This window comes from Otolemur garnettii, unplaced genomic scaffold (genome assembly GCF_000181295.1).
Source record: "Otolemur garnettii isolate 467f Iridium unplaced genomic scaffold, OtoGar3 scaffold00123, whole genome shotgun sequence".
NCBI lineage: Eukaryota > Metazoa > Chordata > Mammalia > Primates > Galagidae > Otolemur > Otolemur garnettii.
Genome location: NW_003852518.1, coordinates 4326185 through 4343749, shown reverse-complemented (window position 1 = coordinate 4343749; position 17565 = coordinate 4326185). Strand labels below are relative to the sequence as shown.

At 47.0% G+C, this 17565-nt stretch overlaps 1 protein-coding gene across 6 annotated transcripts in view; it reads right to left on the bottom strand.

Moving 5' to 3' along the window:
• The window catches only part of TNS3 (tensin 3), a 311621-nt gene that overhangs the window by 7122 nt on the left and 286934 nt on the right, over positions 1 to 17565 (bottom strand). For all 6 annotated transcript variants that reach the window (XM_023517874.1, XM_023517872.1, XM_023517873.1 and 3 more), the window contains 6 exons: positions 14058 to 14153; positions 12911 to 12988; positions 11672 to 11749; positions 3862 to 4030; positions 894 to 962; positions 767 to 793 (listed from right to left, as the gene is read on the bottom strand). In XM_023517874.1, the coding sequence (XP_023373642.1) occupies positions 767 to 793; positions 894 to 962; positions 3862 to 4030; positions 11672 to 11749; positions 12911 to 12988; positions 14058 to 14153 (517 nt within the window). The remainder of the gene's footprint in view (positions 1 to 766; positions 794 to 893; positions 963 to 3861; positions 4031 to 11671; positions 11750 to 12910; positions 12989 to 14057; positions 14154 to 17565) is intronic.

Genomic DNA, 17565 nt, shown 5'->3' with positions numbered 1-17565 from the left:
CCCTCTGTGCAGATGAGGACCCTGCAGGTAAAGTATCTGACCCTCTGTGTGGATGAGGTCCCTGCAGGTAAAGTATCTGACCCTCTGTGTGGATGAGGCCCCTGCAGGTAAAGTATCTGACCCTCTGTGTGGATGAGGCCCCTGAGGCTGGGGGAGGAGAGGGACAGCGCACGGCCCTGCTTTAGAGGTGTGACCACCTCCACAGACACCTCCTACATCTAGGCAGCTACCACACCTAGACGACACAGAGGAAATGCACTTGTGGGAATGCAGCCAGTTATGCCTCTGACAGGGAGGCTGAGATGAAGTCCCTCTGCCTGCTAAGGGCAGGGCTGGAAATGGCCATGGGCACCTACAGAACCAGGGAAGGGTGCCCTTGTCAAGAGGGGCCTCTAGCAAATGCCTATCCTGCTATAGAGCAAAGGGGTGATGAAAACCGTCCCCCTCACTTATGGTCAGTTCTGGACACCTGCTTTAGCCGTGCCCTGCTGCGGCCCAGCCCCTCTCTCTTCTCACTGCATCCACACCACAGTGTTTTATGTAAATACCGCACATCTGGCCAACAGTTATCAGAAAAGTTAACACCATCCAGGCCTTTGCTATATTGTGTAATGAGAATGCTTTCACTTTTTCTTCTCTTTTTAAAAAAGTAACTAATGTCTTAGTCGTTTTCTTATATAAGTCACCTTCTATGGGAATCTGGAAAAGAATTCAACTTTGGACTATGCATACAACCAGAGAACAGAAAGAAATCCTAGCAACTTACTTTGAGGGAGGCCCATCTTTGATCCACCTAGCAAAAGAAAGACAAAAGACAAACAGTAAGTTAATTTTTAAACTTAAAGGGTAAAATGAAGTGTATGCCTTACTTAATAACAATGCAAATGTCTTACTTCCTGTCTTGTGGATCCAAGGCACAGAAAATCACACTGCTCACGGGGTAATGCCTCCGGAAGAACAGCCTGTTGGCACATGGGAGAGAGAGGACGGTCCCGTTACTGGGGTTTGGGGGTCCTAGGGGATGCATGATACAGGCTCCCCCACATGTGAAGATTTGTGGAGCAGAGGACAGTGTGTGTGCCCATTACAAGTCAACAGGCAACCTGAAGTTGGGCAGTGTGGGTCTTGGAAACAGGAACAGAAGCACCACACAGGTGACACTGCCAGCCGTGTGCAAGGTGGGAAGTGCATTGAGGAGCCCTAGAAACTGGAGGAGCTGGTGGGGTGTGAGACAGACCCGCCAGACGCACTGGCTGCAGCACAGTGAGGAAACCAACCCCTAAAGACCCTGAACCTTGTTTTCTCACCTGTGAAAAGGTGACCGTGACAACAGTCTAGAAAGACCCAGGCTTTCCCAGCACAGGCAGATTCAGGGACAGCACTGAGTGAACTCTACAGGCCTGTGCATGGGATATGCCTGGGAGGGCTCCCCACGGCCACTGAGACGGCGCCCAGGGAGTCCTCTGCTCAGGCTCACCTGCCCAGCCCTTCTTGCCTCCTCTGACAGTGCTGGCCGCCCGGTCCAGTGGTACCCTAAGGATGCCCATCAGAACACCCTGTAGTCCATGTCCAGGTTGGGCCAGTCTAGCTGGTGCTGCGGGCAGCTCTCTCCTCCTTCTCCGGGAGAGCTGTCAAACTGTGCCCCAGATGCTGGCAAATGTGTGTTGGAGAAAACCATTTGGAGGATGAGCAAGAAGCCAGAAGACAGGCAGGACCAGAGGCAGAACCAAGACATCGGAGGTGACCCTGCAGCCACCAATCCCCACTTCACCTGCCATCTCTAGTAGCTGCCTTTTAAGGCTGGTTGTTGGAGAGAATATACCCCTTTTGTCTAAAATAAGCCAGTCTGAACTCAAATTCTGTCTCTTGCAATATAGGATACCTGGCCTGATGTGAACATTACCTATCTGCAGGGTTTATAAGAAAGAGGGAAACTAAAGAGATACAAAAAAAAAAAAAAATACTCTTGACAAGGGTACATTAAAAAAAAAATCACGTGAAAAGTAAGAGACCCTTGAAGGGCAGTATGGAGGAGAGAAGGGTGGGCACTGTGAGGCTCTTCAAGGAGGCTGACCCGACCCTGAGTCCACTGTGCCACTGGGCAACACTCCTGATCCTGAGTGCTCTGTGAGGATGAGCTATACCCTGACCTGGAGTCCATTCTGTGGCCAAGACACATTCCCTGACCCTGATCCTGAGTCCATTCTGTGGCCAAGACACATCCCTGACCCTGACCCTGAGTCCACTGTGCAGCTGAACCACACCTTTGTCCCTGATTCTGACCCTGACCCAGAGTCTACTGTGTGGCTTTGCCATACAATAACCCTGAGTTCACTGTGTGGTGAAGCCCTACCCCTGACCCTGAGTTCCCTGAGCAGTCTTGTCATACCCCTGACCCTGACGCTGTGGTCAAGCCACATCCCTGAACTTGAACCTGATTTGAATCCTCTGTGTGATTGAGCAACAGCTCTGACCCTGAGTACACTGGGAAGCCTAACCATACCCTGACCCTGACTCTGAGCAATACTCCTGACCCTGAGGTCCAGTGTCCAGCTAAGCCACACAGGGCACTTACTGAGTTCTATACTCATTCACGTCACTAAATCTTGAAGTAGTTTATTCTGGTGCAAGTTTGAAAAATGAAGAAACTGAGCATCATGGCATTAAGGACCTTGTCTGGGGTCACCCTACTGGTCAGCATTGGGGGTAAGGCTCTAAACTCAGAAGTGACCAGCTAAACCCATGACCTTCCCCAAAGCAACAGGAAGGAAGGTTCTGCCTTCAACCTCCCAGATGGTTTCAGTAGATGAAGAAAACATCCCCACCAAGGGATACACACAGCTGCAGCAGGTACCACGGGGTGGTGGGGGCACGTCGTTGTGGGCAGAGGCTCAGGCTGGTCTAGAGGAGCCCTGATGGCCTGTCTGTCACTGCCCATTCTTTCTAGGGTTGATAACAACTCACCTCCTTAACCACCAGGCTGTTTCCCTAACAAACATATGATAACAGCATCTAAGATGCCTTTGATTCTGGATGGTGGGAGGGGGGGCAAGCCTGTGGTCTCTGCTCTAAGTTCAAGCTGAGGGTGTCTTTCATGCCTGCCTGGGAACACTTGCTCCAGCACAAACCAAGTCAGCACCCTCTGTGACAAAAGCCATTCTAAATTGGCCAAAAGAAATAATCTATATTAAAGTCATACTCTTGCTTGAAATGAGAGGGCCCCAAGTTAAAAAAAAAAATACGTTCAATAAAAAAAGATCACTGAGGGTGGCATCTGTGGCTCAGTGAGTAGTGTGCTGCCCCATATACTGAGGGTGGTGGGTTCAAACCCGGCCCTGGCCAAACTGCAACAAAAAATAGCCAGGCGTTGTCACAGCTAATTAGGAGGCTGAGGCAAGAGAACTGCCTAAGCCCAGGACTTGGAGATTGCTGTGAGCTGTATGATGCCACGGAACTCTACTGAGGGTGACAAAGTGAGACTCTGTCTCTACAAAAAAAAGAAAGAAAAGAAAAAAGATCACTGAATTAGGATCATTCTCAGTGTTAAAAAATAAGTGACTTAAAAGAATTTTACATTTGCAAGTTATATACGTATGTCATGTTCAAAGCACCAAATATCTTTAAAAATAATTTCTACTGATTTCCTTAAAAAAAAAAAGGCTTCAGGACAAATACTCACAGTTTATATGTGGTTCCTGGAACCTATTTATTGGGCAGAAAAAGCCTAGAGAGATGCTGGATGCCTAATGACCTCAGGGGCTGAGGACTCACACCAGAGGAGGGCAGGAGGGATGGGCACCCCCGCTGTGACCAGTAGTGTGCCCTGGCTGGACAGATCCCTGCTGCCCTCTGGGCACTCACTTCCTCTGATTGTCCGTCAGGGTGATGCCCTGGGCTGACACCTTGAAGTGCACGACAGTGGACACAGGGGGCGGCTGCTGGACGAGGGTGATGCTCAGGGCCTTCTGGACCGCCTGGTGGCCAGTGAGGGACTCCATCTCCACAGAATTCAGGTACCACACGTTGCAGGCTGGAAGATACCAATGGGGATGTGCATCAGGTGTGACGGCACCAGGCGCACCTGAAGGCAGATGGTTTTGCCCCTGATTGGGTAAATGTGAGAGTAAGTGCCCCAAGGATGAGCCCGCTCCCACATCAAGGTCTGGCACATAAGACAGCAAAGCAGATCCTTCAACCTGGCTCTGCCCTCCACCCGCCAGAGGAAGTATTCCATTTGCACCCCCGCAGTATTTACTTAACCTTGGCATTGGGGAGGGGGCTGAGGCACCTTTGTGGCCTCAGTGTGGGTCTGGATGACAGTCACATTAGCACAGAAGCCTGAGCCCAACTACCTTTATAAATAGGAAGGCCCAGAGTCCCTCTGAGAAACTTCTATGAGAAAAGCATGAGTTCCAGGATCTCACAAAGCTATCATGCAGGGGTTCGGAAAGGGTACCCGGGAAGGACTGTGCGAAGAGCCCTGGCTTGCAGTGAGCTCAGAGCATGGGTAGAAAGAACCAGAGCAGCCTGGCCTCACCAGTACCCTGGCTCCCCAAGGTGGCAAAGAGTGGCTTAGGGTGTTCTCCTGGGCCACCTCTTCTTAAGAGAAGGACACAATGGGCTTTGTAAAAACCCTGCTCCCTCTTTTAGCCTGAATCCCTGCCACTTAAGCCAAAGTACATGTGGACCTTGGGGCCGTGGATGCAGTCAGCGTGTTCACTTGTGAGGCGTTCACCCTTAACCTGAGCTCACTCACAGGGGAACCAGGGCCTTGCTGGCTGGAGACCAAGAAGGTGTCCTCCTGGGGACCAGGACTGCTCTCACTTGCTCCCCCTCTGCCAGAATCAAGTTTCCCTATGTGAGCATGTGGGCATCTTAATTCCAGGTTTAAAAGCCTCTAGAGTTCCACCAAACACAAAAATAGTTCGTCCACACCAACAAAGCCAAGTACACAAATGAGCACAGCCGCCCGTTGTCCTGTCCTGTCCCTCTGGCAGCGCTCTCTCCGGGGGGAAAGCCCTAAGGAGCACTCTGCCTTCTTTCTGCCATTGATTCCAGCTTTTCCGAATGAGCAGGGGCCATGCATGCTGGCAGATGTTCTCACAGGGCACTAGCAGACGCCTTGGCAGGTGCGCTGACACACAGGCCCACAGATGGCAGGTGGGCTAGCAGGTCCTTGGGCATCAGAGCGAGCAGACCACTTGCGAGCAGCTCAACATCTCTTCTTACCACAGAAAAAGCCATAATTCATAGTTATTGTGTAAATGTTGAGGTGTTTTGAGGATATGAGCCAGCCATCTTACATGAGAGCTTGATAATATATATCAGACAGATGAAAAACGCCTAGCAGTAAGCTAGAGACATGACTTCTGAGAAGATGTGAGAAGGAAATGTTCCATAACCACATGGGATAGCTGACCTACCAGGGAGAGATCCATTTTACATGCTCGTGATGGTGGGGAAATCAGAAACAGATTATGTCCAAAAACAAGACAAGGGTGCCCTCGATGGAATACCAAGCAACCAGCAAGGGGGAATCATGAAATCACAGAGCAACATGGAAAAATGCTGTTAGCAGTCAACTGGGAGGGCAGGAGAAAACTCTCTGCTGTGATTCTCAGTAGAACATAAAAAGCACGTATGAGGATGAGGAGGAGCCAAAGGGAGCCTGGAAATTCACACGGATTTCAGCCGGGTGGGGACTCTCTGGCTCTGATTTCATTCGCATCACCATCAGGCTGATCCTGTCATCACAAAAGAGGGCAAAGGAGACTCTTGATCTAACCACAATAAAAATTCCACAAACTTGGCACAACCTGGGTCGGTTCACACGGAGACACCAGGAAAGGATTTCTGATGAAGAGTGGTCCCCTGGCCAGAGTCTGGAAGGGGTTTGGTGTTTGGGGAACGTCTCTCCCCAGACGCAGGAGCTCTGCTGTCACTGCTCACAGTTCAGAAGCAGATGCTGCCCCCTGCGTTTGGTGGCAGTTGCATGGAGGACAACACCAGCGGCCCCAAAGTCCAACTCCCTCCTGCAGGAACCAGGTGAGCCTGGGCCTGCAGGGTCAACACTGGGGCTGCTGGCAAGTGGTCTGGGCAAGGGGTGAGGATTCAGAGCTCTGGTGTCCAGTGAGGCCTTAACAAGGAGGGTGCTCCTCAGACTCCCAGGACAGAGCTCTGTAAATGACCAGGCTACTCTGGGAAAGGGACTTTATGACAAAGCAGAGAAGCCTAGATCTACATGTCCTAGCCCAGAAGCATCCACATGTGAGAAACGGTCTGAAGCATCAATCCAGAACTCAGGAAAAAGAAACAAATAATGCAGAAAGACCATCCTCTAAGCACTGTTTGTAGGATTGAAAGATAAAAAAAACAATACAGGAACGAGCAATAAGAGTTGAGTAACAGAACAAATCATTACACAGTCATTAAAAATGAGACTAGCATTATGTTCGTGAAAACTAGGGGTAAACCTATCATGCTGAGAGAGAGAAGAAATAGGAAACGTTGCCCCTGCAGCACAGTCCCAAGTACAAGGTGAGAGGGAGCCCATGAAGGAATCTAGCAGCTATGAAGAGGGTCTTTGGATGGGAGAATATCGGGCCTGCCACCACTCTCCCCAGGAGTCAGGGTCGTGGAAGGCTAACGGGTCTATGAGTAATTCATTTTCCCCTTTCCCCTCACCCTGTAATTCCCTTCTTTAAACTTAAAAAACACATGTGACTTTACGAAGAAATTGTACCTAAAGTATGCTAAGTTAAAACACACAACCACAACATTTCTGGGAAATATATCAGAAATCTGGTTTAAAAAAAAAAAAAGCCTTCTTTTGAGGATTATACTACATTCCTCTGCTTCACCAAAAAACAACTAAGAATGGAGGCTAAAAACATAAATAGAAATTATTTTAGAGATTGGAACAAAGTCATAATTGCCTTAGTATCAAATGGAAAGAGACTAAACTGAATAGAATTAAAAGTTTACTCCCATCTCTGTGAGCTGCCTGACGCTGCTAAGATTTCTGAGTCTCAGCTTCTTCAATCTTTATAAGGAAGAAACTGGACACAATTACTTTCTTAAAAGAGTAAGTACTTTCTTACTTCCAAGAGTCTAAGTGAATGAGGACAACAAATGAAATTCTACTTAGGAGAATAAAAACCACTCAATTTAATTGAGGTGATCAGAATAGTTCCACCATCTGCTATAATAGTTGTTTAGCACTTTTTCTAAACAACCATCACCAATCTTCCGGGTCGAAAAGGCACCAGCTGAGGGGTGGTCACCATGATGACCTAACTCCTCTGGTGTCAAAACTGCCGTCCCAATTCCTTGCTTTGGAATATGGTGTTGGGCAGAATTTCACAGCTCTCAAGGTCTTTTAGAAATAAGACATTTTCTTTCTTCTCATTCCTTGAATAAGCTTTGGACACTCAAACGTGCACTCTGTCCTCAGCGCGACCTCCTGATCCTTCGCCTGGCTGTGCCTTCCCATCCTTCAGAACTCAGCTCAGTGTCACTTTCGTAGTGAGGGACACTGTTTGGGCCCCCAGACTCTGTGGTCAATGTGGGGAGCACAGAAGTCACAGCAGAAACCCTCAAGTACCTTAACAGCCCTTGTATTTAGACACAAGGTGGGATCCAAAGGAAACAGAAACGTGAAACACTGCTAAAGATCAGGGGACACACCGCCAAAAGAGCAGAGTGCACAGATCATGTGCCCGGGGGCTGACCACATGGCTGGCGTGGGTGGGCAGGGCTGCTGCCTGAGAGGAGATGGACACGCCCATGTAGCAGCCCGTAGAGCCTATGACTGGGAAGAATGAGAGTTGTAAGAAATAACTGTATAGCTCAATAATGAAACACCTTGGTGAAAAGGGCGGGGAGGGGGGGATTTAACTTGCCTAACAAGCATGAGAGCTCATGAGATGAGAGCAGTGGTGAATTGGCAGTCTCTATGCATGGTGTTGAGAGGCACAGATCAGCCTTATATTAGGCTGGAGGAGAAGGCAGTCAGGAGCATGCGCATTCTATCATGGACGCGCTTACTCTGACTCTGTCTCCTCTCCTGCCTACAGAATGCCAGCACTGTGTCTCCCTGTTGAAGATTACCAAGCTCTACTAAAGACTAAGATCTACCTATCCTAAGACTGCTTTTCTCTCTCTCCCTCTCCCTCTCCATCTCTCCCCCCCACCCCTCGCCATCAGCTAATAGTAGATAGCCCTCAGGCACCTAAGAGAAATTGTTCCTGAGCAAGGTAGCTTAGCAGTCTGCATCCAGAACCTAGTTAAGCCGGCCTGAGACCTGGCCAGTACCGGGCCCTGACAAGCAGTGGCAGCGGTGGGCTGTGACACATCCAGACATGCATGCTGGATACTGGGCCTGGCTCTGCCACTCAAGAGTCAGAGCTGCGACCTCAGATCACAGGCCCACCTGCAGACACCCTGTGGGGGATGAGCTGATGAGCCACACAGGAGTAAGTGTGCTCCGAGTGTTACCATGGTCATTTTTCAAGGTTGTTCTTGAATGTTGCTGATACACGAGTTGCAATATAAAAGCCAATTAATTCCATGTTTTAAAATTTTCAAATTCATTTTGAAAGGTTTATTTAAAACAAAACAACCAGTGCATCTAATTCCATAGCTCCACTTCCTAGGTCAAGAGTGCAGGGGAGCTGCTCATGTAGAAGTCTGCAGTAAAGCCCCACATCCTCCCTGGACACCACGCTGAGACCGGGGACTGTCACCTTAACAGAAGGACACTATAAGCCACTGTGGGCTCTACCTAAAGCAAACTTGGGAGCTGTGAGCTGTCTCTGGCATGGGGCCCCAGTGTCTCACTTAGGCCCGCTGGGTTCTGGCCAAGTTAAAAGGTGGGCTCTTACAGGGGAAAGGGTGAGGCTGGTAAGGGGACTCCTCTTGGGCCAGAAAAACAGCTCCGAAGGCATTTTTCAATGTTCTACCCATTTGGTCTTTGCAGCCGCTATGTAGGTGACCAGATACAAAAGTCAGGTCTCTACAGCTAAGTGATTTCTTTTTCTTTCTTTCTTTCTTTCTTTTTTTAAAAGAGTCTTATCTCACTCTGTTGCTCTGGGTAGAGTACCATGGCAGCATAGCTCACCATAACCTCAAACTCCTGGGTTTGAGCAATCCTCTTCCTGCCTTCGCCTTCCAAGTAGCTGGGACTACAGGCACCTGCCACAAAGCCTGGCTAGTTTCTCTATTTTTAGTAGAGACGGGGTCTTGGTCTTGCTCAGCCTGGTCTCGAACTCCTGAGCTCAAGCACAAGGACTGCAGGTGTCGCCCCCCAGCTCTGTGTGGATGTGTTTTCAATTCCTTTGTGTAGAGACCAAGCAGTACACTGCTGGACTGTATGGTAAGAACGTGTTTATTTTTAAGAAACTGACTGTCTTCCAAAGCAGAGGTACCATTTTGCTTCCCCCCAGGAATGACGTCACTCCACCTCTCACCAGAATTTGGCACCTCACTGTGGGGTTAATTTGCATTTCTCTGATGACTCTGGAGCATCTTTTTATTGCTTTATTTACCACCTGTACTTTTTTTTTGGTGAGATGTCTGCCAAAGATTTGGCCAATTCTTTAAGTGAGATTTTTATTTTCTTACTGACTTTTAAGAGTTTTTCAAATGTATTTTAGATAACGGTTCTTTGATATGTCTTGAAAATATTTTCTTTTTTCTGTGGCTTGTCTTTTCATTCTCTAATAGAACAGAAATTTTTAATTTTAATGAAATCTAGCCTGTTGTTTTCTTCTTTCATGGATTGTGCCTTTGATTGTCGTATCTCAGAAGTCATCACCAAACCTAATTCCATCTCGACGTTCTCCTATGTTACAGGTTCATTTCTTGCATACTGATTGTCTAGTATTTTTGCACCATTTTTTGGACAGACTGTCCCTTCTCCATTGTGTTGGCTTTGCTCTTGTGTCAAAGATCAGTTAACTGTATTTCTATGGATCTGTGTCTGGATTCTTTACTGTGTTCTATTTGTCTATTTTCTTACTCCCTGTGCATTTTGTACTACGCTTCTGTGTTGTTTTGCTCTGTGAAGTTATTCAATGCTGTGCCTGTTAGATTAAGCCTGAAAGTTTTTGAACAGAACATGTTTATAGTGTTGACCTCATTCTAGACTTTCCTTAAAGGATAAGTTATCTGTGGCAAAAACATGGATGATAAGAACATGCCCCAAATAACAAGTGTACTAAAATTCCCAGCACCAAAGTGAAAATTGCAGCTGTGATTATGGGTTCAAGGTCAAGTTCTCCACTCAGGCTTTTGACCTCTGGCAGATTACCCAGTGATAGGCTCATACCTAAAACCCAGCATTCTGGAGGCTGAGTCAGAAGTTCCCTTAAGCTCCTAACCCTCTGGGATTGCTAGAGCTCAGGAGCTCGAGCAACGAGAAGGAGCCTGAGAAAGAACAAGACCCTGGCTCTGCTAAAAATAAAAAAACTAGCCAAGGCATCACGATGGGTGCCTGTAGTCCCAGCTACTCAGAAGGCTGAGGCAAGAGGATTGCTTGAGCCTGGGAGTTGGAGGTTGCTATGAGCTATGACACCAGAGCACTCTACACAGGGCAACACAGTGAAACTCTGTCTCAAAATAGAAAAAAGAAAAGGAAAGAAAACATATCTACACAAAATCCTGCACTTAGATGTTTATAGCAGTTTATCCATAATTGCCAAAACACGAAAGCACTGAATATGTCCTTTAGTAGGTGAATGGATTAACAAACTGTGATCCATCCAGACAATGAAACATTATTCAGTGCTAAAAGAGAATGAACTATCAAGTCGTGAAAAGACATGGAGGAAACTTACATGCATGTTACTAAGTGAAAGGAGCTACATGGCATTCTGGAAAATGGAAAAGCTAACAATATGGAGACTGGAAGATCACTGGCTGCCTGGGATTAGGGGTGGACGGGGCGCAGAGAACGTGCAGGGCAGTGTAACCATTCACCACAACGCAGTCCTGGTGCATACGTGTCATCATGCATTTGTCCAAACCACAGAAAGTACAGCACCGCAGCCAAACCCTAACGTGAGCAAAGCAGGGACGCTGGGTGGGAATGATGTTCAAGGTAGGCCTGTCAATCATAATAAATGAGCCACTTTGATGAAGGATACTCATAGTGGGGCGGGTGTATCTCTGTATCTTCCTCTCAGCTTTTCAGTGAATGTATAACTGCTCTAAATAACAAAATATGTTAGAAAAAAATTTTTAAAAGGGGACCTGTTTCTGGAAGAGCTGGTTCTCGGGAGGTGCCTGTTTCCATGTGGTCAAACTGTTGACTCATGTCAAGTGACTTGTTGAGTCATACCTCTGGAACATTTTTACATTCACAGCTGGCAGGGCAGGTCACCCACATCCTGTCTTACTACATTTTCCCCTGAACTAATTTCAGAACTTGACATTTATTCCACTCAATTTGGTTGCGCTCAAGTCAGACCAGTATTTCCAGCCTGTGCAGCCCTGGTCCACCTCCCAAAATTAGTGCTCCACCCAGCTCTGTGACATCTTCTGTAAGGGAAACTTCTTTCAAAGTCACAGGACAGGAAACCTGCACGGTGAAAGTGCAAAGGGAGATGGTGTCACCGAGTCCTTTTCCTCCCCAGTAACCTGAAGATATGGAAAATGAAGCCATGTTACTCACCTGCCCCCTGCTTCAAAAGCTCAGCTGCAGAATTGGCTGCTGTTTGGGGAGAATTTTCTGCTATTTCCTCCATCGGATCTGCAAGAAGAGAAAAGAACACACAAAAATGAGTCCTTGCTGGAGGCGGTGGCTCAGGCCTATAATCCCAGCACCCTAGGAGGCTGAGGCAGGTGATCACCTGAGCTCAGGAGTTCGAGACCAGCCTGAGCAACAGCGAGACTCTGCCTCTCAAACCAGCCAGGCATTGTGGCGAGTGCCTGTCGTCCCAGCTACTTGGGAGGCTGAAACTAATGTTGAGCCCGAGGTGGAGGTTGGAGGATGGAGGTTGCTGTGAGCTGTGATGCCAGGGAACTCAACAACAGGGTGACAGAATGAGACTCTGTCTCAAAAAAAAAAAAAAAAAAAAAAAGTCCTGATCCCAACAAAGAATCCTCAGGACTGTGTTAGACAAAATGATGACAAAATTCCCAGACGGTGACACGGGCTGGTTTTGCAGTTGAGAGTTTTCTTGGGGAAAATAATCCACCCCCTGGAAATTATGATCACATTCTGAACAAACGTAGAGCTGATGTGGTCCAACAAAGTATTTTCTGATCTCTGAATTAGCCTACACCTCTATGAACAGTTAAATTTTAAAAGGTAAATCCCACTTACTTCTATTTTTAAAATTAGATCATCTTATGTGAGATTGAGGGTACTTAGGAAATTTGGGATGCACCATGAGACCACCATGATATGCAGTGGGTATTATTTTTAAAAATGTTTTATTATGGATTTTTTTTTAAAAAATAAAAAGAGCAACAGTTCATCCATCATCTCAGTAATAGCATTAACACTTTACCCATTTTGTAGAATCATAAACACTAAATGGAGACGATCTTGAATGTCTCTTAGTCTGAGTGCTTTATATTTTTAAGCTACAGAATCTTTGCTCTATGACAACTTTTCATCATAATCCAAGATTTCTGGAAGCTTCCAGGTGTGGCAGAATCTCCTTCTCCTGCCTTGACTTGGGAGAATATCCTCCTTTACCCTCCCTTGATTACTCACTTACTGACCATCCTAAACAACAGCAAGCCCCTCGTCTCTTACTCACAAACTATGTAGCACATGTAAGAATAAAACTTCCCATCTGATTTTCTCAGTGGCTCTTTATGAAATGTCCCAAACCAGTGAGCCTTGACAACTATGAGTGACCCTACACAGGCCCAGACTAGTGCTGAGGACCCAACCCCATACCTCTCTCCGGAATGAGCAGTTTGCAGGGCAAGGCCAAGGGCGTGATGGAATGTTGACACACTAAAGCCGTTAGGCTCCCTGCGAAACAGACAACAGCAAAGGAGAGTCACAACTGGAACCAACACTGCCAAGTCAGAGCCTGACATTTTTAGCAGCTGACATCTCAGATTATTGTGAGACTTGGTACAGAACTTCAGAGAAGTGACAAGTCCAACAAGACTATTCAGAGGTAAATAAATAAGGCTGGTGCAGTGGCTCAAGACTGGAATCCCAACACTCTGGGAGGCTGAGCCAGGAGAACTGCCTGAGCTTGGGAGTTTGAGACCAGCCTGAGCAAGAACAAGACCCCCATCTCTACTAAAAATTGAAAAATTAGCCAAGTGTGGTGGTGGGCACGTGTAGTCCCAGCTATTCGGGAGACTGATGCAGGAGGACTGCCTGACTTGAGCCCAGGAATTTGAGGTTGCTGTGAGCTATGATGCCAGAGTACTCTAACCTAGGCAACAAAGAGAGACTCTGCCTCAAAAAAAGGAAGGGGGGATAAATAGACACATTGTTACCATGTTATAAACAATAAGATATACTGTTTGCTTGATCTGAAATTGTAAGGGCTGCAATCAACCTAACTCTTAACTTTTACCACATATATCACCCAAGCATATTGCTTTTAAAAAGGCGATTATAACGATGACGCCTGACGTTGGCACTGGGCTCGTGGGGCTGGCTTACGTCTTCGTTCCAATGAGCCTGGGGGACAGGGAAGGCCTGGAGTTACAGGGAAAGAAGGGTGCTCTGCTGGGGGCTCTGCGCTCCTCCCTGTGCCCATGGGTTGCGGTCACATGGTGGCTCTAACCTTGTCAGGACCCATCTCTCTGCCGACCAGGATGAAGTCTTGTTAACATCTGTGATTCTAATCTTGGCACAGTGCTTTTCATTCACCTGATCTTGACAAAAGCTCTTAAGAACAATTTTATATGCAGTTTATTTTACAGATAATAATTCAGATGAGAGGGACCTCATCTAATTTGGGGACTGAAATACCAGTGAACTGCAGGAAGAGTGATGGTCCAAATCTCAGGGCAGGGAGCAGAGGGAGCCCCAGACCCGGCACATGCAGAACACAGCCAGCAAACCTCGGGCAACTCACCGAAATAGGGTTCATTCGAGCACCCTTTCAACCTCACTCCCTTCGGGGTACACTCGATCAGAAAGTGCCGAACGAGTTCATTGGCCAAATCTCCAGCTGTGGTAAAAATTAAGAAGAATTTTTTTAAATGAAGAGTATGAGAGGACTCAAGGGAGAGAGAAGAGCTGTCAAAGCAAAGAACTACACTTGGGAAGGCCCCTCTTGGACAAGAGTCTTCCCCTTGCACTTGGGGGCCGCCAGGAACCACCTTGGGCTGCACTTGGGAATGGACACAGCCAGACAGACAGTGGACCCCCAGCAGTGGTGATGCCAGGGATCTTGGAAGAGGCTCCCAAACATTCTGCAAGAACCTCCAGTGAAGGAAATGAGCTTGCAGTTAAGGAAGAGGACCACAGACCCCCAGCTCTGTCTTCTCCAAAACAGGAGAAGTGAGAACGAGTCACATACAAAAGGACACCTAAGAATGAACTGCTGAAAAGATCTGGAAAGAGGTCAGCGGCCTTCACAGGACTTAGGAGCCTGGGTACACAAACCTCCAAAAAGCAAGCACGCAGCTGCCTAGGAGCAGCGTCCCAGCATACTGTCCATAAACTGTACCTCTGTGCTCAAGCCAGCCCAGACATGCGAAGAGAAAGTGCATCTTAAAAAGCCATTGTCTGGAAAAGCCATCTAATGGTAGAAAACCACAGACACCAAAGCAAGAAGAAAAGGAAGCCACTATTCTATGCTACTGAATCCAGCAGACACTCACAGCAGGCTGCGCTTCTGTCCTGCAGCTTCCTCCATCACCCTCCATGGGAACGGGTCTGCTCAAACTTATACTATTTCTGACATTGGAAATCTGCTGGAGGCAGGACCTGCCACAGTTGGCTCAGTCCTCAGCAGCTGGCCCACAGTAAGCTACTAAAGGATGTTTATAAACAATGAGAAATATCAATAATAATAAGTGTCAGAATTTCAAAGGACAGGAAAGCTTACAGAAAAAAACAATGATGATCAGATTCCATAGACGTCTGGGGACACCAAGCATGGAGCTGGACCCCACTTGTGAGAACGGCGCAGTGGGAAATCCTTCTGTCTGAGTTTCCCTGGAGAATAATACTGTGAATGTCCCTAGCAGTCCCTTCTCCCGGTTGCTGGAGGTGGAATACTGCCTCTCCGTGGCTCTTTACTAGTTGGGAAACTCTTCTGTCCAACCTATCCTTGGACTACAAAATTTGAATGTCAAATCCACGAGAAAGAAGACACAGCAGCCAGATAAGATTTCACCCAAAGGATACCAATAACTCTGGGTTTCCTGAAGTCTGTTATTCTAATATCCTCTATTTTGTTACTTTCATCTCAAGATCAAGTCTAAACTCTGCCTGAGCAGCAGGACGCAAGGCTGGAGGTAGTAACAGCCACAGGATACCTGGATCTCCGAGGAGACAGGGTACGTACACAGAAATAGTGTTTGTCCTTGCTCTAAAAATTTTTTTTCCCTACTTTTTTTTTTTTTTTTTGCAGTTGTCATTGTTAGCTGGCCCAGGCCAGGCTCAAAACCACCAGCCTGGGTGTACGTGGCCAGAGCCCTACCTGAGCCACTGAGCCACAGGCACTGCCTGTTGCTCTAAAACTTTAAATGACACCAAGGAGCCAAACGAAACCCAATAGCTGTCACCTTTCATTCCTGAGCCCCCACGACTCTCGTCTCTACAGACTCACCAGATCTTCTTGTTCTGGGGGCCTCTTTCCTGCTATCATCATTATTCAGCTTGCTTCCTAATATGGCTTGGACAGTCCTAACCATCAGGTCTAATTCAGCTCTCTAGCTACAAAAGCCGATATTTCCACTCAAAAGCAGCATTTTGTTGGGCTTCTTAAGCCACAATTCTGGATGCTAGAAGATTCTACTTTTCAAGATTTACCAGCTGCCACTCTCCTACACAAAGCCTCTCTCCTTCACTTCCAGACACAGTCAGTACCCACTGGTCTGGGGGCTATGGCTCTGGCTGGGACCCAGGCTCCTTCCAGTCTCACTCCCAGGCCTCCCACCCCCACACTGCTACCTACAGTAGAATGAACCCATCTGTGCTATCGGGACATTCTGGAGCCATGCCTGAGGCCAGACCTCTTGGCAACCAAATGTTACATTCTGCAAGGCCTTAACTCCAAGGCAATTTTCTCCAGGAAAATTTAAGATGTTCACCCAAGAATTTGGATAAATCCTCTCAGCATGTCCCGTGCTAGGCATGGGACATGAGTGAACCATATGGGTGTGTCACATTTCTGTGAACACCAGGAGTTCTAAATCTGGGCTTCTTCTGATTCAGCCCATTCCTAATGGGCCAAGGAGCCCTTATGGGGAACCAATGACCTGGTGATGTTCCCCCAGCCCACAATTTCCATTTGTGGGGAAAAGAGAAGGCAAAAAATCTTTTTTCTTTCCTTAGAGTTTGTGGCACCCGAAGATGAATATATAACAGGGCCAAAAGGGGCAGGATGAGAAAAAAGAAACAACAACAACAAAAACACAGATCGACCAACACTAGAACAGAAAACTAGACTGCAGTGAATTCATAAGATGAAGAGAGAGCAACAGTTAGAAGCAATATTGAAAATATGTTGAATGATTGTCAGAATGTGGAAACAACCTAAATGCCCACCAACCCAGGAATGGATTAACAAGCTGTGGTACATGTACACCATGGAATCCTATTCAGCCACTAAAAAAGATGAAGACTTTACATCTTGTATTAACCTGGATGGAGTTGAAACACATTCTTCTTAGTAAAGTATCACAAGAATGGAGAAGTAAGTATCCAATGTACTTAATTCTAATATGAAGCCAGTAGACGATTTAATACCCTCTGAGAAAAACTCTTATCAGTTCAGGGTGGGGACAGGGGAACAGGGGAGTGGGGGGGGGAGGAGGAAGGGGATGGGTGTGCTCCCACTTAATGCGCACAAAGTTAGGGTGCACGGCACACCTCCTGGGGGCAGAACACAATTATAAGAGGAACTTTACCTAACAAATACAAACACTGTAACCTAATTCTTTGTACCCTCCATTAACATAAAACAATAAAAATAAAATAAAATAAAAATGTTGAATGAATCTTATAATACTGAGCAAAAGCACACTACAAAAGAATGTGTATTCGATTAGTTTTCTTATTTCAAGTTAAAAATAGCCAAACTATAATGTTTGAGATTCACATTTCAGTGGCTACTATAGAAAGTATTAACTTCACATTTTCTTCAGTAGGCTCCCTGTCTGTGGTGTATTGGCGGAGTGATTCAGACTATTCTGGGAATGCCGGGCAACAGAGCAAGGGAGCAAATATACTGATCTTATTTGGAGAAGGGACACACTGATGTGGAGTGGGAGGAGGCGAGAGGAAACCTGGTGGTCCCATGTTTGAACCGCAGGCATCAACACAAGTGCATGGAGTTTTAGAAGTGCCATGTGCACCTGCTCTGCTCACAGAGAGAAGCAGTGATGCTCCAGCAGCAGAGGGCACGCCCA